At 38.6% G+C, this 21,418-nt stretch overlaps 1 protein-coding gene across 1 annotated transcript in view; it reads right to left on the bottom strand.

Annotated features, from left to right (window-relative positions):
• Positions 1-21,418, bottom strand: part of EPRS1 (glutamyl-prolyl-tRNA synthetase 1) — a 118,757-nt gene that overhangs the window by 43,348 nt on the left and 53,991 nt on the right. Inside the window, exons 20-26 of the mRNA XM_042780420.1 lie at positions 11,081-11,314; positions 8,680-8,942; positions 6,716-6,767; positions 6,018-6,227; positions 5,563-5,635; positions 3,009-3,088; positions 2,674-2,775 (exon numbers count right to left, since the gene is read on the bottom strand). Of these exons, the coding sequence (XP_042636354.1) occupies positions 2,674-2,775; positions 3,009-3,088; positions 5,563-5,635; positions 6,018-6,227; positions 6,716-6,767; positions 8,680-8,942; positions 11,081-11,314 (1,014 nt within the window). The remainder of the gene's footprint in view (positions 1-2,673; positions 2,776-3,008; positions 3,089-5,562; positions 5,636-6,017; positions 6,228-6,715; positions 6,768-8,679; positions 8,943-11,080; positions 11,315-21,418) is intronic.

A 21,418-nucleotide genomic window follows, 5' to 3' on the forward strand; every position in this document is an offset into this window, starting at 1 on the left:
CTTGACTGCTAACCAGAAGGCTGGTGGTTCAAACCCACCAGCCACTCCTTGGAAGGAAGGTTGGGCAATCTACTTCCGTAGTGATACTGCCTCGGAAACCGAAGGAGGGGTCACTATGAGTCAGGTCCAACTCGACGGCACATAACAACAACCTTCTGAACTGTGGGAAAATAAATTTGTTTGCTAAAGCCAGCTACTTGTGCTATTTCTATTATAGCAGCACTGATAAAAGGCAGAATTTGGTACCAGAAGAGTAGGGTGCTGCTCTAACAGATTCCTAAAATGTGGAAGTGGTTTTGGAATTGGGTATTGGGTAGTAACTGAAAGATCTGTAATAGTAAAAGCCTAGACAGCATTGAAGAGACTGTTGGTAGAATTATGGATGTAAAACTCAAGTGAGGGCTCAGAAGGAAGTGAGGAGTGCTACAGAGAAAGTCTCTATCATCTTAGAGGATACATATGGCACCAGCAAGAGAATGTTGCTAGAAATGTGGACAATCAATGTGTCTCTGGCTTTAAAAGAAAATGATGAACATGTGATTGCACAATGGAGGAAGAACAAAGCTTTTTATGCAGTGGCAAATAAGTTATCTGAATTATGCTCAAATGTTTGGTGGAATACAGAACTTTTAAGTGATGAAGTTGGCTATCTGGCTGATGAGATTTCTAAGCAAGATCTTAAAGGGGCCATGTGGTTTTTCATTGCCAATTACAGCATAATGCAAAAGGAAAGAGATGGTCTCAAAAATGAACTGTGCAAAATGAAAACAGAACTTAAAAGATTTGGAAATCTCTGTTGTACAGATTCTAAGGACACGTGCCTTAGAATGTTCACCAAGGATGTGGCTACATCATCTTCTGTTAAAGAGATTATGCTTGTGACTGATGTTATCTAACTACCACAGCAGAAAACCCATCAGAGGACAGAGAAAGAATGCTGTCTGCCTCTTGGAGTTCTTTAGGCAACAAGCCAAAGGAGCCACATCTCTTGTCCTGTAAGAAAAGAAAAGGGCCATCCCTGGAGTAGCTCAGAAATCAGCAGAAGTGTTGGGAAGAGCAAAGTGTACAGTGGAAGTAAGGTCTTCTTGCCTTCCAAGGTTGGGGTCATGGTCTCCTGGATCTCAAAGTTGAAGCCACAGCTTCCTAGGTTTCAAAGAGACAGATCTTCACCAACTCAGTTCTGGAGTATGAAGTTGCCTTTAAGGTATACCAGAGGAATGGGACTGCTGCCCAAAGCTGAGGGGGTAAAGTTGCCACTCAGAGGCACTAGGAGAATGGGACTAACTAAAGCCGACCGAACAGAGTTCCCATCCCAGCGGGCCTGGAAGTACAGCTGAAGCCCAGGGCCAAGGGGCCTCCACTCAGAATCCAGAGGGCATGGCCATCACTCAGCGTCTGGAGGACAGGATCACTGCCCAGAGGTCTCAGAGAAGAGAGGAGTATTTTCAAGGCTTGAACACTAATGCAATCTGTTCTACTGGGGTTTGTACTTGTTTGGTGCCTATTGTCCCTTCTTTTCCTCCAATTTATTCCATTTGTAATAGAAATGTATACTTTGTACCTATCAGTTACATCTTTGTATTTTGGAAACAGGTAACATGTAGTCTAGATTTCACAGGTTCACAGATAAAGAGGAATTTCAGGCCAGGATGGAATATGCCTAAAATCTCACCCATATCTGATTTTGATGATTCAGACAATGACATTTTTAATTTGGAGTTGATTTAAGACTTTTAGGATGATACAATGGGGTTAATGTATTTTGTATGTTGCAAGGATATAAATTTGGGGGGCCAAAGGGTGAAATGTTAGGGATTGAATCATGTCTTCCTAAAATATGTGTTGTAAATCTTAATCTCTGTGCTTATAATCCCATTTGGTCTTTGTTATGTTAATGAGAGAGGATTAGTGTAAGGACATAAGTCATCTCTTTTGAGATATAAAAGAGATTAAACAAACAAATCACCAAGCAGAGATGGGGTAAAACAGATGCCAAGACACATGGAGATCTCCAAGGAACCAAGAAGCAGAACTGAAAAGATAAGGACATTCCTCTAGAACCAAGAGAGAGAAGCAAGCTTTCGCCTAGAGCACTGCTGAGAATTCAGCTTTTTAGTCTCCTAAACATTGAGTAAATAAATTCTTTTTGTTAAAGCCATCCACTTTTGATATTTCTGTTATAGCAGAACTAGATAACTAAGACAAAGACATTCAAGAAAATGGTGTGAAAGGAAGTGGAAAATTTTAAAAAGTGTATACAAATTCAGAATATAAAAGAGAAAACAAATATTTATGAAAAATAAATAGTAATCAAGGTTTAAATCTCCTGAAAAATAATTTCATCCAAGGGATTACAATTTCTTCCATACATTAAAGTTCAAAAGTATTTTCATATAAAATTTTTAAACAACACAAAATTTCATTTATAGTTTCTTAAATCCAAATACATTTATTTTTATTTTAACAAGTGATAAATTTTAAATAACAAAATAATTTAAACCAAGAAATTATCTTTTAATGTTATTTTGATACCAAATCAAATTTCAACTTATAGCTACTTATTGAGTGCTCCTATGTGAACTGACAGTACCTACATCACTGTTAGCTGAAATAAAAAGTGGAGACTGGACAAAGAAACAAAGCATAACTAATAGGGAAGACAACTTTTTATACCTCTTCTGCTGCTTCTTCAAAGGTAGCAAAAGCACTATGTCCTTCTTGCCAAAGAAATTCACGAGTACGTAGGAAAGGCTGAGGATGCTTGAATTCCCAACGCTGTTAAGAGACAAGGTACAATTTAGCCATTATAGAGTTTTTTGATTTTTGCTAACAACTTTACATGGTAAGTAATAAGAGAATTTTAATTCTAATTCAAAATACTTCAAATATATAAAAAATGCTTTTATACTCCTAATCATTTGAAAGATGAAAGTAAAGAAAAACTAAGTTTTTGTGTTAAACAAATACAAGAAGAATAAAGAAGAATGCAGGGAAGGGTGTGTACCTACCACCACATTGCACCACTGATTGAGTCTGATGGGCAGGTCTCTGTGTGACTGTACCCATTTTGCATATGCAGGATACATGACTGAAAAGACACATCAAAAAGAAGCAGAGTTATTCTCTTAAGGTTTTGTTTCTCCTTGAAGGCCTGTAAGAGTTAAACCTTCCAGTGGTTATAACAGTTAGTAAAGTATATTGTTATATCTTTCATTACTCAAGGATATGAATCTATCTAAACTTGACCATTCTTTAAATTTTCTTTCTAATCTGTTTTATTCATTTGCTTTCAAAAACACTGAGGATCTTAAAGTGCATCCAGGTTCCATGTTAAGTTTTTTGCATTCATTATTTTGTTCAATTCTCATTCAATCCACAAAGCAGGTATTATGATCTCAATTTTAAAAATGTGGAAGGTGAGTTAAGAGGAGTTAAATAAATTGCTGACACCAGCATAGTTACTTAACTGGAGCCAGAATTTATATCTACCAAAGGCAATACATAACACTGCCTGTCAGGAAGCTCCAAAAACTGATTTAAGTGTCATGAAACAGTGAAATTTGCATATCTGCATTTACTATGAACATTAAACCACATAGGTATTCTGATTGTTGGGTTCATTTATTATATAAAATTAGTCTTTGATAGTAAGATGGTCACAAAAAGAAAATTCAGAATACATAATTAAGCATGGAGGTCAAAATCAACTATAAGCACACTCCCAGATATAAATACAGGTGTTGTTATGTTGTTGCTATGTGCCGTCGAGTCGGCCCCGACTCATAACGACCCCTCCTTGGGTTTCCGAGGCAGTATCACTACGGAATTAGGATTGCCCAACCTTCCTTCCGAGGAGTGGCTGGTGGGTTTGAACCGCCAGCCGTCTGGTTAGCAGGCAAATGTCTTAGCCACTATGCTACCAGAGCCCCTGATTTACAATGGGATTTCATTCTGACGACTCTATTGTAAGTTGGTTCTGACATAAATGGTATAACTCATTTTCTTTTTTTTTAGTTTTCCCTATTATTGCCTTTGGGAGCTCTGGTAGCATAGTGGCTAAGACACTTGCCTGCTAACCAGACGGCTGGCGGTTCAAACCCACCAGCCACTCCTCGGAAGGAAGGTTGGGCAATCCTACTTCCGTAGTGATACTGCCTCGGAAACCCAAGGAGGGGTCGCTATGAGTCGGGGCTGACTCGACGGCACATAACAACAACAACAACAACATTATTGCCTTTTATTATGAACATCTTTATACATTCCATTTTTATTTGTCTTTGGGACTTGGCACAAAAATTATTAACATCAGCAAATTATATGCTATATCACTGTATGTAGCACAATTACTAATAGTAAGATATACAAAAACTAAAAGGACAGTTTTAAGTTCAGTTCATTGCAACTAGAATACGTCATAAGTGGGGGACTACCTGCACTGCTATATTTTATGTATTTTTCAATCTCTTATCTACCCAGAATATGAAGGCTCTCAGCATGAACTGCTTGCTAATATAAGTGAAGGTCCCTGTCTTATCAGAGGCTACTCATGAGCATATATAATTAGTCCTAAAAAAAATTAAAAAGTTGTCAATTTGATATGTGAAAAAAGCTAGTGTCATAATTTTAATAATGCATCATCATTCTAGTGATATAAGAGTATCACTAGAAGTATCACAAGGCAATTTATTCTTAACTCTGAAGACGGAAAATCACTTTGGAAGACATTAATAAGCCCAAAGGTTCAGAATTCCCAAATAGAAGCCCAAAGGTTCAGAATTCCCAAATAGCTCTCTTATTTTAGGAGTGGGAGCTCTGGTGGCGTAGTGCCTAAGGCATTTGACTGCTAACCAGAAGGTTAGTGGTTCAAACCCACTAGCCACTCCTCAGAAGGGAGATTGGGCAATCTACTTCCGTAGTGATACTGCCTCAGAAACCCAAGGAGGGGTCTGCTATGAGTCAGATCTGACTTGATGGCAATGAGTTGTTGTTGTTGTTGTTGCTGTATTTTAGGAGTGCATTTTAAGAAAATCACTTAATCTTTCAGAGACTTTTCTTTATCTTGAAAATGGAGATAATAGTAACTGCCCCTATCTTCCTCACAAGGTTGTTGTGAAAAAAGAAAATGAGATAATGTTAAAGAAAGCACTTAGTGATCGATTAAAAAAAAAACCTACAGAAACATAAATGTATTATTATTAAAATGACTAACAAAAAGGTGTAAGAAAATAGGGCACACAATAAAATAGTGTTTGCATTTTTAGGTAACAAATTCCAAGAATAAAATTCTTGGAAAACTCTGAAAAAAAGTTATAGCTTGAATAAACAATGATGAAAGTGTTTCTTTTTTTTTTTTTTTTTTAAATAAAAAAGGCTTTATCCTGCAATTCATGTTGTACAGAGAATAAAATTTTATTCAATTTAAGTTTGCATTCAACCTTTATCAACATTCATGAAAATTTATATTATCAATAAGGGTTACAAACATCATAAAATAAGAGCTGAGGCTTCAACTCTGCAAACTGTGCCTAATGTTTCAAGGAGCTTTCCAAGGCCCAGCCTCACCTGTTTCACTAGTAGGACGAACGGCAATTGGTTCTGCCAACTCTGTTTTGCCAGATCTTGTAACCCAAGCAACCTAGTAAGATAAAATCATTTTTCATATAGTTTTTTCAACAGCACTTTAGCACAACAGCACAAATGCAGGGAATTTTCTGCCCTGCAGTTTTTTCTACATCAATTAACCAAGTTAACTACTGCTATTTGTGAGCTGGGAGAAAAGGTACATACTTACTGACCTTCTAAAAAGTAAAAGGAAAAAATAAAAGCCAGTTAATTAATTAATGGACAAACAGAATTATAACTTGCCAACAGAGGCAGAAATAATTTAAAAAAAAAAAAAAGCTTTACATTTCTCTAAATTAGTTGTTACATGCTCATCTTTTAAATTATTATTCAAATTTGAACTAAAAATATACTTTTGAGTTTCTGAACAAAAGCTGCAAAAAAATCAAATGTACCTCAGGGGCAAAATCAGCAATATGAGTCTTCTCTTTCTCTAATGCACCTTGAGACACAAACATGGGGAAATAGCAGTTTTCAACACCAAGTTTCTTGATCTCAGCATCAAAAAAGTCCTTGATGGATTCCCAAATGGAATATGCCCAGGGACGAAGAATATAGCAGCCACTTACGTCATAGTATTCAATCATTTCTGACTTTGTGATGACCTTTTAAAAGGAAAAATATATTCTTTAAAGCCTAAGTTGAACAAAAAGTGTGGTGCAAGTGGCAAAAGTATGAAAACTCAACTTCAAATCTGGAGACTTCTACTGCAGATACATCCATCACTTAAAGTGGAAGGCCAAAATGGAGTAAATAGACCTTCCTACACTTAGAAATAATATATAACAGTGTTCTGTACTCTAAAGAGGCTTGAATTCCAATCTACCTCTGCTATTTAAATATCTTTTTGACATTAGATTAGGTCCTTTACTTCACAGTAAAAGAAAAATCAAGTACTGCCTATGTCATAGAGCTGCTTCTCAATTCATTACTTTATGGGACATGCTTTAGAAACTGTGATATGTTAAATGGCTATAAGATGTATTATTAAAGACATATTTACTTCAACTTTGTGCTTGGACTTGAGAATATAAATATAGAGCAGCCACCGAGAATTTTTTAAAACACAAAAATCAACTGAATGCATACTCACTTGAGAATACCAATCTGCAAGATTTTCTTCTTTTTTTGCCTCAAGACCCAACCTGCAGATATAGAAATAAAGTATAAATGCCTTCATTCAGCAACTGATTTTAGATTTAATAGGAATAAAGTTCTAAAACTCAAAATAGATTAGTTTTTATTTAGTATAAGTTACTTTTGTTTTTATTTCTCTTCTATAGTCATTCCCAAGACAGTGTATTTAATAATAAAAAAAAAAAGAGCTCAGTTATCTCTTATAAGGTGGTGAGATCTTGCCCCTAAAAGCTTTGATTTTAATACAAACATCTCTTTTACAAAGTTCTTTTTAAGATAACATAACTGCAGTAAAGACAGAGTCTAGTCACATAGTATTCTCTAACACTACTCCCACCCCCCACCCCCAGAAAATTAATCTTTTGCCAACCTTAGCCCTGGTAAAAGTAGAATAAGACCAGCTGTGTCATAGAAAGTGAAAAGCAATAAAAACAAACACTACCCAAACATACATATGCATATATAACATGGGCATACATTCTAACTACTGTAAGTAAAAGTTATAGATATATGCTTCCAACATAAACCAGATTTCTCTTCAATAAAAACCTATTCCAGACAATACCCCTTTTCTTGAAACATCAACAATTATTCAGGGATCTGTGGTCTCATGATCCACAGAGAAGAAAAAGAAAAATCCACTTGTTGATAAGGTTTTATCAAAGTTTACAAACAAGGATTTATTGGTTTGAAATGTTAATGTATTTTATGTTTGCATTCTCTGATTTCTTCTTGACACATTTCAACAAAATGACTATGTGAAACCTGGATCTTTCAAAAGTGCTTAGGATATGTTTTTTTTCGGGCCTGCCATCTACTCATGTATTTCCAAGATGAAAAGACAAAAAGTTCTACTCTCTCTTCTACTAGTATACAAATCTAATCACCCAGTCAGTAGGCAAAAAGAACATAGCTGTTGTATTCTCATTTAAGGAGACAGTGTGTGTATAAGGAGAGAGAGAGAAGAGGCAGCAGAATTTCAGCTAAAAAAATCTAAAACCACTTATCTCAAAATTAGAAATAAAGCAGGTGGTGTTAAGTTGACTCATGTTTATGGCGACCCAATGTGTGTCAGAGCATAACCGTGCTCTGTAGGGTTTTCAACAGCTGATTTTTCAGAAGCAGGTCATCAGGCTTTTTTCCTAAGGTAACTCTGCTTGACTCAAACCTCTAACCTTTCAGGTAGCAGCAGAGCACATTAATCATTTGCACCACCCAGAAACTCCATCTCAAAACAATAGTTGCCAAAAATGCTGTTAGAGAGGGATTATTCAACTTTGCCAAGCATTACAATGTTTACTTTAAAATTTTGGGATGGAAGTGGGAATAGAGAGAGGAACTGCATTATTCATGTAGACTGAAAGATGTTGAAAAATCATCTAATTTACCATTTTATCTTTAAAATAGCTTTAAACTACCAAGTTTTAAATATTACAGAGATTGAAATTCTCATCTCCCAAAAAAGACTTTGAGGAAAATGTTATTAAGGTGCAAAGCAAGGGTATAGTTAGTCTATCAATTGTGTTAAATGAAAGAGGAAAAAAAAGGAACATGCATGCTCATATTTATTTGTAAAATCAAGTGAAAATTCTCAACAGATACAAAAGAAACTAATAAAAGCAGTTAGCAACTCATTTTACTTGCTAGGGGAAACTGGGCAGATGTGAAACAAAGGTATAAAGAAGACGTCATTGAACTTATTTTCTGAGATTCTTAACCAAGCAAATGAATATATTACCTATTTGGAAAACTAATGAGAACTGACCATTAGCAAAACATAGCTGATGACAAAGTTTTAGCATTATCTTTAACTTAATATGATAGCCAAACTAAGCAAAATGTATTTTAAAAAAATAATTAAGACTTGAATTCACATAAAACTTTCTGCTTCACTGCAATTAAGTTTCTGTGTTTTATTACCTGGTCTGTTTCTTAGGCCCTTGCCCTTCTCCTGGCCCACCTGATGACTGCCCACTTCCTTGATTTTTAGAAGAATCTTTCCTTTGACCATCATTTTGTTTCTGGGATTTATTCTGCTTTTCAGATTTATTTTCTTTTTCTTTCTTCTTCTTATCTTTGTCCTCAGCCCCGGTGACAGAGACAGGTTTATACTCTACTCCTGTCAGAGACTTGTACTGTGCCTTCAGCTGAAGGAGCTCTTGTACAGCTGTCTCTATTTGATCCTTCAGTTTTAATAAAAAGAGGAAAAGAGAAGACAATAATTAATTCAAATCACTCTAAGCACACTTAAACAAATTCTATGTCCAAAACTTTATAAGCAGCTCTCCAAACACAATTAAAGACAGAAGGGTCCAAGGTTAAGGTGGGAAATCTTGAACACATCAGCTACTGAAAATAAGGAAAAGACTATAGTAAACAGAACTGTGCAAAAGAGTGATAGGAAAATGTTTGTAACTGTGCTGCCTTTAGCCACGTGTGGCTTCTTTAATTAAAATTAATAAAACTTAAAATTCAGTTCTTCAGTCACAACAGCCACATTTCAAGTGGTCAACAGCCACACTGGCTAATGACTATGGTATTGGACAGTGGTATTACTGAGCATTTCCACCATCACAGAAAGTTCTATTGCACAGCACTGGTCTATAACTTGTGCTCTATGGGAATCTTGAAGAGAACTGATTTATAACTTATATTCTACAGGAATCTAAGTTAACAGCCATTAAATTATGTAAGTTGAACATTTCACAATGATAATTATAAAGATGACAGTAATCAACTTTCTACATAAACACTAAATTTCAAAATCTACGCCATTTGTCAGTTTGTCATTCTGGGGTCATTTTGGTATTACAATGATACTGGAAGCTATGTCACCAGTATTTAAAATACCAGTAGAGTCAACCATGACAGAAATGTTTCAGCAGAACTCCCAAACAGACTAGGAAAAAAGGCCTGGTGATCTACTTCCAAAAATTAGCCAATAAAGCTCTATGGATCAGAACAGAAAGCTCACCTTGTCTGACTAGACTCAATGATTATGAAGATGGCACATGACTGGGCAACTTTTGTTTTGTTATATATACACGGGGTTGCTGTGAATCTGAGCTAACCTGACAGTAGTTGACAACAAAAAATGACAGCTTACTGTTTCCCACTCATATGGTTCTGTACCAAAAAAATCCTACTCCTATAAAGGTAACAGAACTAGCACAAACTACACCTAAGTTAAAAATAAAGCCTGTCATGTGAGATTAACAGAGCATTAGGAGTATGATTCCATGTTGGACCTGTGGGCGTAGGACCATGGTCGCAAGGGACATCAAGCTTATCTGGCATAAGATATTATACAAAAACATCATTCTACATCCTAGTTTGGTAAGTAGTGACTAGGGTCTTAATAGCTTGCAATCAGCCACCCAGATGCAACAATTGTCTCTCCTTGTCTAGAGCAAAGAAGAATGAAGAAAACCAAAGGTATATGGAAACAATTAGTCCAAAGGATTAGTGGACCATGAGAACCTCAGCCTATATGACCATGATACCAGAAGAACTAAACGGAGCCCAGCTATCACTGTCAACCACTCAGAACGGGATCAATGCAGGAGGTCCTAGATAGCGTGGGAAAACAATGTGGGGGAAAAAAAACTTTAAATAATAAAAAAAGACCAGGTTTACTGGTCTGATAGAGCCTGGTGAGACCCCTAAGACTAAGACCCTTCGTTATCCTTCAGGTCTGGACATGAACTTACTCCTGTGGTTTCCAGCCAAACAACAGACGGGCATACAGAGTGAATATTTACATCAAGTAGATACACTCCACAGAATGAGCAATCATGGGAGAACAGAAGAATAGTATTTGCACAGAGCAATAGCTCAGGGGGCAGGAATGCATAGGAAAGAAGGACACAGGGAAGACTACAGGAAGAGGGAAGAGACCTGTTACACCGTGGGGAATTGCAGTCAATGTCATGAAACAAAATGTGTATGAATTGCTGTATGGAAAATGAATTTGCTCTGTAAACTTTAGCCCAAATCACAATTTTAAAACAAAAGGAGTATGATTCCAGCAATAAGTTTGTACTGAGGCTTACCATGTGCCAAACACCGTGTTAGGGACTAGGACTTTATTCTCAGGGACCTTACATATGAGAAAAAAACAGACAACTTAAATAAACAACTGAGTGTTTAAGTATTAACTCAGGGGAAAGGCAGTGCCACATGGGAACATCCAGCCAAATCTACTGAGAGAAGAAATGCTCACCATTTTCTTTTAATACGAGTCAGACTCGATGGGCCAGAGTGTTAGAGTGTTCTAAGCAAAAAATAAAATAAAAATGCATATACAAAATATCACACTAACCTTAGAGGCTTTCTCGGCTTTCAATGTTCGAACTACTTCTCCTTGAGAAGCTACTTTGTCAAAAAGTCCTTTGGCTTCTGGTGTTTCTGGACCACTATGTTCAGAGCTTCTGGTTGGACTCGAATCGGAATTTTGAGATAAGAGAGGCTGCCTGGGTACATACTCTTTCCCAGTTTTTTCTTTATACTGAGCTTTAAGAGAGAGTAAGCATTCTACAGCTTCATTCACTTTCTCCTGAGATAAAAGAGGGAAAAAAGAAGATAATCAAGTACTTAGCATCTTATTTCTGAAAATTTCAGTATCATTTTAAAACTTTAATTACCACCAAAGTATTCCTATAAACAAATTCATCGTGGAGAAACTCAAGCACAAAGCACTTAAATCATCAGCCTAAAATAATAATTCAAAACTAAAGAAAAGTTATAAATATAGATCATAGATACCCTCCCATATAAACTAGCTACTGTTGAGGTGACTCTGACTCACGGCCACCCCTTGTGTGTCAGAGGAGAACTGTGCTCCACAGGGTTTTCAGTTGCTGATTCTTCAGAAGTAGATCACCAAGCCTTTCTTGTGAGACACCTCTGGGTGAACTCAAACCTTCAACCTCGCAGTTAGCTACGAGCACACTAACCGTACCATCCAGAGACTCAACTCTTCCACATACAAGCCATGTAAATAAGCATAAACACATGCAACTTCCTATTTTAAGTATGCAAACAGGCAAATAAATATAGAATAGCTAAGTGAATTGCCATGTCCATGCCCTGGGTCTATAAATTGTGTGCAGCCAGAATTATAAAATCAGAATAAAGATTAGACAATTTCTTTGCCTATACAAGTCTTATTTTCTTCAGTCTATTAAAGAAACACTAAATACAGCATTGGAAAAAAAGTTTGGCACTAACTAAGGAATAGCTGTATTACTCTTTTTAAAAACTTTACAGTAAGGTGAGAAAATATGCTGAGGTTTTAATTAGACACTCACCTATTTGTTTCACACTCTGATACTTCAGTGGAATAATAATGGCAAAGAATGATACATTCAGCCCAACCAAGACACTTGTAACTCTAGCAAAGAAGGACAGCAACACAGGTAAAGGACTCAAGCTGTGCACTTTCCCACGGACAAATATTCCACTGGAAATTTCAAGGCATCAATTAAAACAAAGAAAAAAGTGTGGGGGGGGGGGGCTTCCAATTATTGTAACCAATTTTTACTGCTACATTATCACAATGCCCCAGATTGCTAAGTAAAAGCCAGGAAGAATACTGAAACCAGGGTCAGGGGAATACAGGCAAGTACTGAAGAATTTGCATCTTTAAGATAGAAAATCACATTTCTTTGACCAGCTACTTCATGACACAATGATACACTTCCTATTGACTTAAAGTATGACATTCCACACCACACAGAAGGAAGGTAAGATAAGAAAATGTACAGAGAAGATGAGGGTAGGCTGTCTGATTTGTATTCCTGACCTGTCTCTTATTCACACTCTGTCTTTACAATTAAGTTTTTTCACAGAAGAATCTACCAGACCCTAAGATGCAAAACAACACAAGTTAATCAGACATGGAAGAATCAAGAAATAAAGAAATATCCATAGGCTTGTTGTTGTTGTTATGTGCTATCGAGTCAGACCCGACTCACAGCGACCTCTCACTGGGTTTCCGAGGCAGTATCACTACAGAAGATTGCCCAAACTATATTAGGGTGGGCAAGATCATAGAATAGATGCTAGATTCAAATTCTAGTTCTGCAACTTGTTATGCGTAACTTTAGGCAAGGGACTTAAATCTTTCTAAGCTTTATTTTTCTCTTTTGTAATGTGAGGAAAGGGTTAGATAAGGTAATCCATCTAAGGCTTTTAACACATAGCACTATGCTATGGCATAAATGATAGTGAAGTTGCAGAACTAGGATTTTAATCTAGCATCCATTCTATGATCTTGACCACTCTAAAATAGTTTGTACAGCATTACAGAAGGTATGAGACAATGATTTGAATGTGCCTTTTAATCCTACTAAGGAGCTCTAGTGGTGCAGTGCCTAACACTGCTAACCAGAAGGTTGGCGATTCAAACCCACCAGCTACTCTGCAGGAGGAAGATGGGGCAATCTACTTCCGTAAAGATTTACCACCTTGAAAACCCAATGGGGATCACTATGAGTTGGAATCAACTCATTGGCAGTGGATTTTGGTTTGTTTTGCTGGGTTTTTTTTTTTTGTTTAATCATACTAATATTCCCTGAAAACCGCTTTTCAAAAGAGATCTTTGATTCTTCACCACCACCACCCCTTGCCCTTCTTATCTATGCATTCCTATCTGTCCAGCTTTCCCTCTATGTGAGTACTACCCCTCTGGTGTCTCATGGCTGCTTGATCCATGGGGTACATCTCCCTAGAGTAGCTGGGTGCATCAACCTGGGGTAGGTGTTCTATATGTAGGTCTTTCTACTGTTGGACTGAGAGTCAATCCATGTGAGTCAGTCCATTTCTAGGCCCAAAGAGTAACCCGAGGCCATAGCCTCAGGGATTCCACCAATCTCTTTCCAACCAGTAATTCTGGTCATTTTTGTGTTTCTGAATTCCATTCCACATTTTTCCTCCCACTCTACCCAGGATTTGCAGTTTTGATCCTTTTCTAAGTGGTTGGCATTGTTGGTAGTCAGGCACCATCTGGTCTCAGGTAGTAGAGGCTAAGGTCCTCATGGTCCATCTTATCTTTGGACTAATTGTTTCCAGATGACTTTGATTTTCTTCACTTTTCTTTGCTCTAGATGAGAGGAGACCAATAGTTCATCCTAGATGGCTGCTAGAAAACTTTTAAGACCCCAGTCGCTACTCAGCAAAGTAGGTAGAACAAAATTTTTATGAACTCTGTGTGCCAATTGAATATGATGTCCTGTGAGACTATGGTCCCGAGACCCCAGGCCTGGTGATTATCTCTCCCAAGATGTTTGGTTGTCTCTGATAAGTTACTCCAACCCTGTCTTCTGTTGCCTCTGTAATGTATGTAGCTAATTTTGTAGCACAAGTGCATATGTAAGACTATGTTCAGCCAAATCTATCCTTGGTCTGATCCTTCCTTTTAATGTTTCTTAGACTGAATAGCACAGATTGGAAGGGCAGGGGGAAAAAAAAACTAAATATTCCAGTTTTCTGGGTTAAAAGGTATTTACAAAGAGATATCAAATACTACTAGGAATACAATATTACACAATAGCAAAAGCTTAAAAAATATTTGCTAAGAGATTTTAATCTGTTAATGGATAGACTGTTTTATATGTCTTGACTGCTAACCAGAAGGATGGTGGTTCAAACCCACCAGCCACTCCTCGGAAGGAAGATGCGGCAATCTACTTCCGTAGTGATATTGCCTCGGAAACCCGAGGAGGGGTTGCTATGAGTCAGGTCCGCCTCGACAGCACATAACAACAACAAATGTCAATACAAACATGAAAAGTTTATAATAAATATTGATGTAGACGAATGAGAAAAGAAACAGCCAACACACAAAAGGCTTCAGTTAAGGTTTAAAATGGGAATTTGAGATATGTAAAAGTGATCCTAAAAGTATGACCAAAAATAAGAAGGAGAAATGATAAGAATTCACCTGGTTATATTTAGAATGCAAAGTACTCAAACAGCAATTTTAGCAGCAGCCACTAGATGGAAGCATTTCTTCACAAACCAAACCAAACTCACGGCCATTGAGTTGATTCAGACTCAAAGCAACCCCCTCTGGGTTTCCGAGGTGGTAAATCTTTATGGAAATAGATTGCCCAGTCTTCCTTCTGCAGAGTGGCTGGTGGGTTTGAACTGCTAACCTTCTGGTTAGCAGTCAAATGCCTTAGGTACTATGCCACCAGCACTTCTTCATAGGGAGAGGAAAAACTCAAAAAACCAAACTCACTGCCATTGAGTCAATTCCGACTCACAGCAACCCCCTTTGGGTTTCCGAGGTGGTAAATCTTTACAGAAGTAGATTGCCTGGTCTTCCTTCCACAGAGAGGCTGGTGGGTTTAAATCACCAACCTTCTGGGCAGCAGTCAAATGTCTTAGGTGCTATACCACCAGAGTTAGGGAGAAGAAAAGAACTTTAATGAAAAGAAAAATCTAGAACTTTATCTATGTAAAATGGTAACAATAGACCTTTTTAAATAGTCTGTGCATCTCAAGTCTCAGTCAAAAACAAAAGCTTTTATAAAAAAATACTTTTTGAAACTTTACTTATTTTATTCAACTCTAATAATAATCTCCCACCTTTGTTCCTTAAAGCACATTAGAGAAAAAACACTTCCATATGTCACTGATAATGATGCATTAAAGCAGAGACCTCACTTGGTGAGGGTGGGGAGTGGCAGATGAGGAGATAAATGGGATAAATGGTTATCAGAACAAGAAATCCCTCCAAGTTTTTTTTTTTTTTTTTAAGTTAACTAATTAGAAAGTGACTTTTAGCTTAGATACCTAAACCTGTAGGAAAGGACCCAACTCCTGAACTCTGATCCCAAGAGCCACTACACCAGTGTAGTGCCTAGACTCAGACAAACCAGAGAAATGGGATTTACCAGGTCTCAATGTACCTACGACTTTTCACTGACACAATACATAACACAATTTGCTAAGCATTTCGTAAAAGATCCTTAAACTGAAGTAACTGTCCTATTTATCTGTCTCATAATCTGAAAAAGGATGGATTTGGTGTAGTGCCTAAGACATCTGACTGCTAACTAGAAGGTTGGCAGTTCAAACCCACCAGCTGCTCCATGGAAGGATGATGTGACAACCTACTTCGGTAAAGATTTACCGCCTGGGAAACCCAATGGGCATCACTATGAGTCAGAATGGACTCTATGGCAGTGAGTCTGGCAGCAGGTTTGCATTAAGTACCAAATACAGATGCAGGAGGAACCCACTATACACAAATTCTAAATAAGAATCTCAAAAGCCAGCAGGAAAAAGGATGGATTTTTTTCTCCTCCTTTCAATATTCATTTTTTAGCCTGAGGATTCTTAGGCTATCTGGGGGGAGGAGTGTGATTTTTCTAGAATAGCCTATTTGCCAGAAAAAAAGGTGTATCAATCTGTTTCCTTTCCTGACATTTTGGAATTGGGGTTTTAATAACAAAAATATTGGCATAAAAGATGAAAGATCAAAATACTTAAGATGAATTTTGGGGGGCATAAAATACAAGGTGCAATGAACTAAAATGCTGCAACAGCAGTAAAAGACTGCCACCTCTCCACATAAACTGAGTTTGACCAAAACAAAACAAAAAAAAGACTAAGCAACTGTTAATTATTTTTATGTAATGTAATTATCAGAAGCTCTGGTAGCATAGTGCCTAAGGCACTTGACTGCTAACCAGAAGGCTGGCGGTTCAAACCCACCAGCCACTCCTCGGAAGGAAGGCTGGGCAATCTACTTCTGTAGTGATACTGCCTTGGCAACCCAAGGAGGGGTTGCTATGAGTTGGGTCCGACTCGACGGCAACAACAACAACAACAACAATGTAATTATCATTTGATTTTGCTGCCATTTGTTATATAAATTAAGAAAAAAATATTAACTGGTAAACTTTTTCTGTTAAGGGTCAGACAGTAAATATTTTGGGCTTTGTAAGTCTCTGTTGCAACTATTCAGTGCTACAGTTGTACCACAAAAAGAGCCATTAAACAGTACGTAAACTAGTGAGCATGGCTGTGCTCCATTAAAATTTTATTTACAAAAACAAGCTGCAGTGTGGTAAATTACATGGTATGGCTTTTCTAGCCAGTCTTTGTAACTCCCACCAGATTATTTAAACTCCTGACTGTTAAAAGTTATCCACCTGGTAATATTTCTGTTGAAGCAGCACAAAGTAATGTTCTGGGAAGTTCACTCTCTCAGATATGTAGAATTCTGATGTTAGAATTGCCACTCTTAAAATGAGCCCTCCTGGAGGCAAAAAGGAGCTCTGGTAGCATAGTGCCTAAGGCACTTGACTGCTAACCAGAAGGCTGGCGGTTCAAACCTACCAGCCACTCCTTGGAAGAAGGTTGGGCGATCTACTTCCATAGTTATACTGCCTCGGAAACCCAAAGAGGGATCGCTATGAGTTGGGTCTGACTCGACAGCATATAACAACAACAACATGGATAACAGAGCCTGCCTTTAACCAATACTTGATTGGATATGTTAAAAGGGGATACAATTTGCTCTCTCAGAAGAAACAGGCTTTTGTTTCAAACCCTGTGTGCAGAGTACAGGGGGCTTAGGTAAAAAACCTGAGCTGCACCTAGAACCTGCTGAGTGAGGAAATTTGCATTTGAAAAGACCAACCCAGAACTACTGAAAGAACAGTATATTTGCATTTGAAGAAATGACATGAAGAGAAAAAAAACGACTGTTCAGCTTTTGGAATTTCAAGCAAGCAGTTAGGCTTTGGGTGCATCAAGGCAGGAAAGTCATGGTTCATGAGAGAAACCCCTTCCAGACTCAAAGTTAAAAGAAGCTGGCGAGTAGATGGCCTTGTATGCTACTTGCTTGTGACCACCTAGGTCCACCTGAAGAGTGGAAATGGGGGAAGTGCAGCAATGAAGAAATAGTCTGAGTTTGGTACTCTTTGACCTAGGCTATGGAGGCTAGGGATAAGAGGAAGGGCTGGCTGGTCTGAAGTGCAAGGAGTTGTGTGAACTAGTCCCTGAGGACTAAGGATTAGAGAGAGAGAGAAGGTGCTGTCTGGTCTGAAGTAAAGGGAAGAGTGTGACTCCTAAAATTTGGCAGCTGGTACCCATGACTTAGCTGGGATAGCTAAGGCTGAGCTAACCAGGACCCGACCAAATGAAAAAGATGTTTGACACTGAGCTCGTGTTAGGCTGCTGTAATTTGATGGCTTAGCTGAGCTGGACTGTGCTTATTTATGGATGCAGATGCCCAAAGTTCAAAACAGAACAGAAAATTCTTCAGAGAGAAAAAGGAACATGTTTATCTCCTCAGAGTACTGGTTTGACATAGGGATGGGCATATTAGAAACTGTTTATTTAAAATGAGGGAAGATAAAGGCATGATGTGGCTGGCTCACATACTTTCATGGGTGTGGTTATTCTTAAACAGACTGTGAAGGGGATGTTAATTTTTGAAGTATAAAAGGGTGATGGCTACAAAAGCCGGGGTGGCTTGTGGTGTAGTACATTACATGGTATGGCTTTTATAGCCATAGTCTTTGTAACCCCCCCTGGATTACTGGGTGAGACTATGCAATTTAAACTCCTGATTGTTAAAGTTATTCACCTGGTGTACTTCTGTAGGTGCAGCATGAAGTAATCTTCTGGGTAGTTCATTCTCTCTCAGGTGTGCAGAATTCTGATCTTGGGATTGGTTAATTTTGCCACCCTGCCAGGCTTAAAATGAACCCTTCTAGAAGCAGAAAGGGAGCTCTGGTAGCACAGTGCCTAAGGCATTTGACTGCTAACCCAAAAGCTTGCAGTTCAAACCCACCACTCACTCCTTGGAAGGAAGACTGGGCAATCTACTTCCATAGAGATACTGCCTTGGAAATTTGAGTTTAGAGACAGAAAGGAATCTTTCTACTACTGGCTAAGAGAAATGAACAGCTGAGGGAGACTGCTGGTTGAGAGAGACTGCACACATCCCTGAACTTGAATTGTAGGTTGCTGCTTCTCTAATAATCCCCATAACCTATGAGTTCTGTGTGGCCACTACAGCGAATTATCAAACCCAGCAGAGAGGTGGTGAGTGCCACAAAAGGGATGGTTCGTGTCAAGGTTGGTAAGAGGGCTGGAGGGTGGTGGCACGCCTGGCCTCACAGAAGGAGGCCTTTGGCTGCTGATAGTGAGTCTGCCCTCCTTTTGTGAAGTTAAAGGAGGTGAAAGATGCTGCCTTCTTGCCCATTTAGCACAAGCTCAGCTGCATCTGGCCTGCAGGCCATAGTGTGCCAACCCCTGCCCTAGAATCTAAAGTGTCACAACTGAAGGACCGAACTGGCTACTCTAAACTTGGCTGAAAGATAAATTCCACATGCAGACCCCACACCCTCCGCTGCCTTAAGAAACCTTAGAGATAAACTCTGCTTACAGACCCCACACCCTCCCCCACCTTGTGAAACCTCAAGGGTAAGTTCCACCTGCAGACCACCCCCCGGCCCCCATCTTGTCAAAAACAACCCCACTTCCTGGAAACTGCAACTCTTGCAAAACCCCCTGCACACCAGAGGTCCCTATAAAAGGGGGCAACGCTTCCCCCAGGTACGGCTCTACTCTGCAACTGGCATTGTTCACGTTGCTTCTAGAGTTGTCCCTCATGGGCTTTTCCTCCATAAAGCCTGCTCTGATCTTTCGAGGTTGTGGCTATTTTTTCTTTCCTTGCTTTCACTTTAACTTCTGTACTTTCTCACTTTTTAACAACATTGCATAAAATCTTTAAGTTTACCATTTTCTACATCGCCCTTGAAGCAATATTTTAGTTTGATGTTCAAATTACTATGTTGTTCTTAAGTGCAGTCTAATCATCTCTGACTCAGTGACTATATGCACTGCAGAATGAAACACTGCCCGGTCCGGTGCCAGCCTCATGATCCTTGCTACACCTGAGCCCATCATTGAAGCCACTGTGTCAATCCATCTTGTTGAGGGCCTTCCCCTTTTTCGTTGATCCCCCACTTTACCATGCATGATATCCTTCTCCAGGGAATGGTTCTTTCTGACCACAAGACCAAAATAGGTGAGACGAAATCTGGCCATTCTCACTTTCAAGGAGCATTCCAGCTGCACTTCGTCCAGAACAGATTTATATTAGTCCTTTTAGCAATCCATGGTACTCTCAGCACTCTTCTCCAACACCACAACTCAAAAGCATCAACTTTTCTTTGGTCTTCCTTATTCTTTGTCCAGCTCTCATATGCATACGAAGCAAATGAAAATACCAAGGTTTGGGTTGTTGTTGTTATGTGCCGTTGAGTCAGATCCCACTCACAGTGACCCCTCCTTGGGTTTCCAAGGCAATATCTCTAAGGAAGTAAATTGTCCAACCTTCCTTCCAAGGAGTGGCTGGTGGGTTTGAACCACCAGCCTTCTGGTTAGCAGGTCAAATGCCTTATACACTACCAGAGATCCCAGGCTTGGGTTAGGCATACCTTAATCTTCAAGGAGACATCTTTGCTCTTCAGCACTTGAAAGAGGTCTTTTGCAGCAGACTTGCCCAATGCAATACATCATCTGATGTCTTGACTGCTGCTTCCGTTGGTGTTGATTGTAGAACCAAGTAATACCAAGTCCTTGACAACTTCAATCTTTTCTCCATCCATTGTGAAGTTGTGTATTAGACCAGTTGTGAGGACTTTTGTTGTCTTTATACTGAGATGTAATCCATACTGCAGACTGTCTTCTTCAACCTTCATCAGTAAATGCCTCAAGTCACCCTCACTTTCAGCAAACAAAGTTGTATCATCTGCGTATCTCAGGTTGTTAATGATTCTTCCTCCAATCCTGATGCCACATTTTCCTTCATATAATCCAGCTTCTCGGATTATTTGCTAGCATATAGATTGAGTAAGTGTGGGGAAAGGATACAACCCTGATGCACTCCCTTCTGGATTTTAAACCATGCAGTCTCCCCTTGTTCTGTTCAAATCACAGCCTCCTGATCTATGTACAGGTTCCTCATGAGTACAATTAAGTATTCTGGGGTTCCCATTCTTCTCAATGTTATCTATAATTATAATTCCACACAATCTAATGCTTTTGGATAGTCAATAAAACGTAAGTAAACATCTTTCTGGTATTTTTGCTTTCAGCTAAGATCCATCTGACATCAGCAATGATATCCCTAGTTCCATGTCCTCTTCTGAATCCAGCTTGCATTTCTGGAAGCTCTCTGTCAATATATTGCTGCAACTGTTTTTGAATTATCTTTGTAAGATTTTATTTGAATGTAACATTAATGATAGTGTTTGATAATTTCCACTTTCTATGGGATCACCTTTCTTTGGAATTGGTACAAATATGGATCTCTTCCAGTCGGTTAGCCAGTTACCTGTCTTCCAAATCTCTTGGCATAACCAAGTGAGTGCCTCTAGCACGGCATCCATTTGTTGAAACATCTCAAAGTGTATTCCATCAGTTCCTGGAGCCTTGTTCTTCACCAATTCCTTTGGTGCCGCTTTGACTTCTTTCTTCGTTACCACTGGTTCTTGATCCTATGCCACCTCCTGAAATGGATGAACATCGACCAATTCTTTTTGGTACAGTGACTTGGTGTATTCCTTCCATCTTCTGATGTTCCTGCATCATTCAATAATTGTGCCCATACAACCTTTCAATATTGTAA

Source organism: Orycteropus afer, unplaced genomic scaffold, assembly GCF_000298275.1.
Source record: "Orycteropus afer afer isolate SDZICR_OR568_19922 unplaced genomic scaffold, OryAfe1.0 scaffold00039, whole genome shotgun sequence".
Lineage (NCBI taxonomy): Eukaryota > Metazoa > Chordata > Mammalia > Tubulidentata > Orycteropodidae > Orycteropus > Orycteropus afer.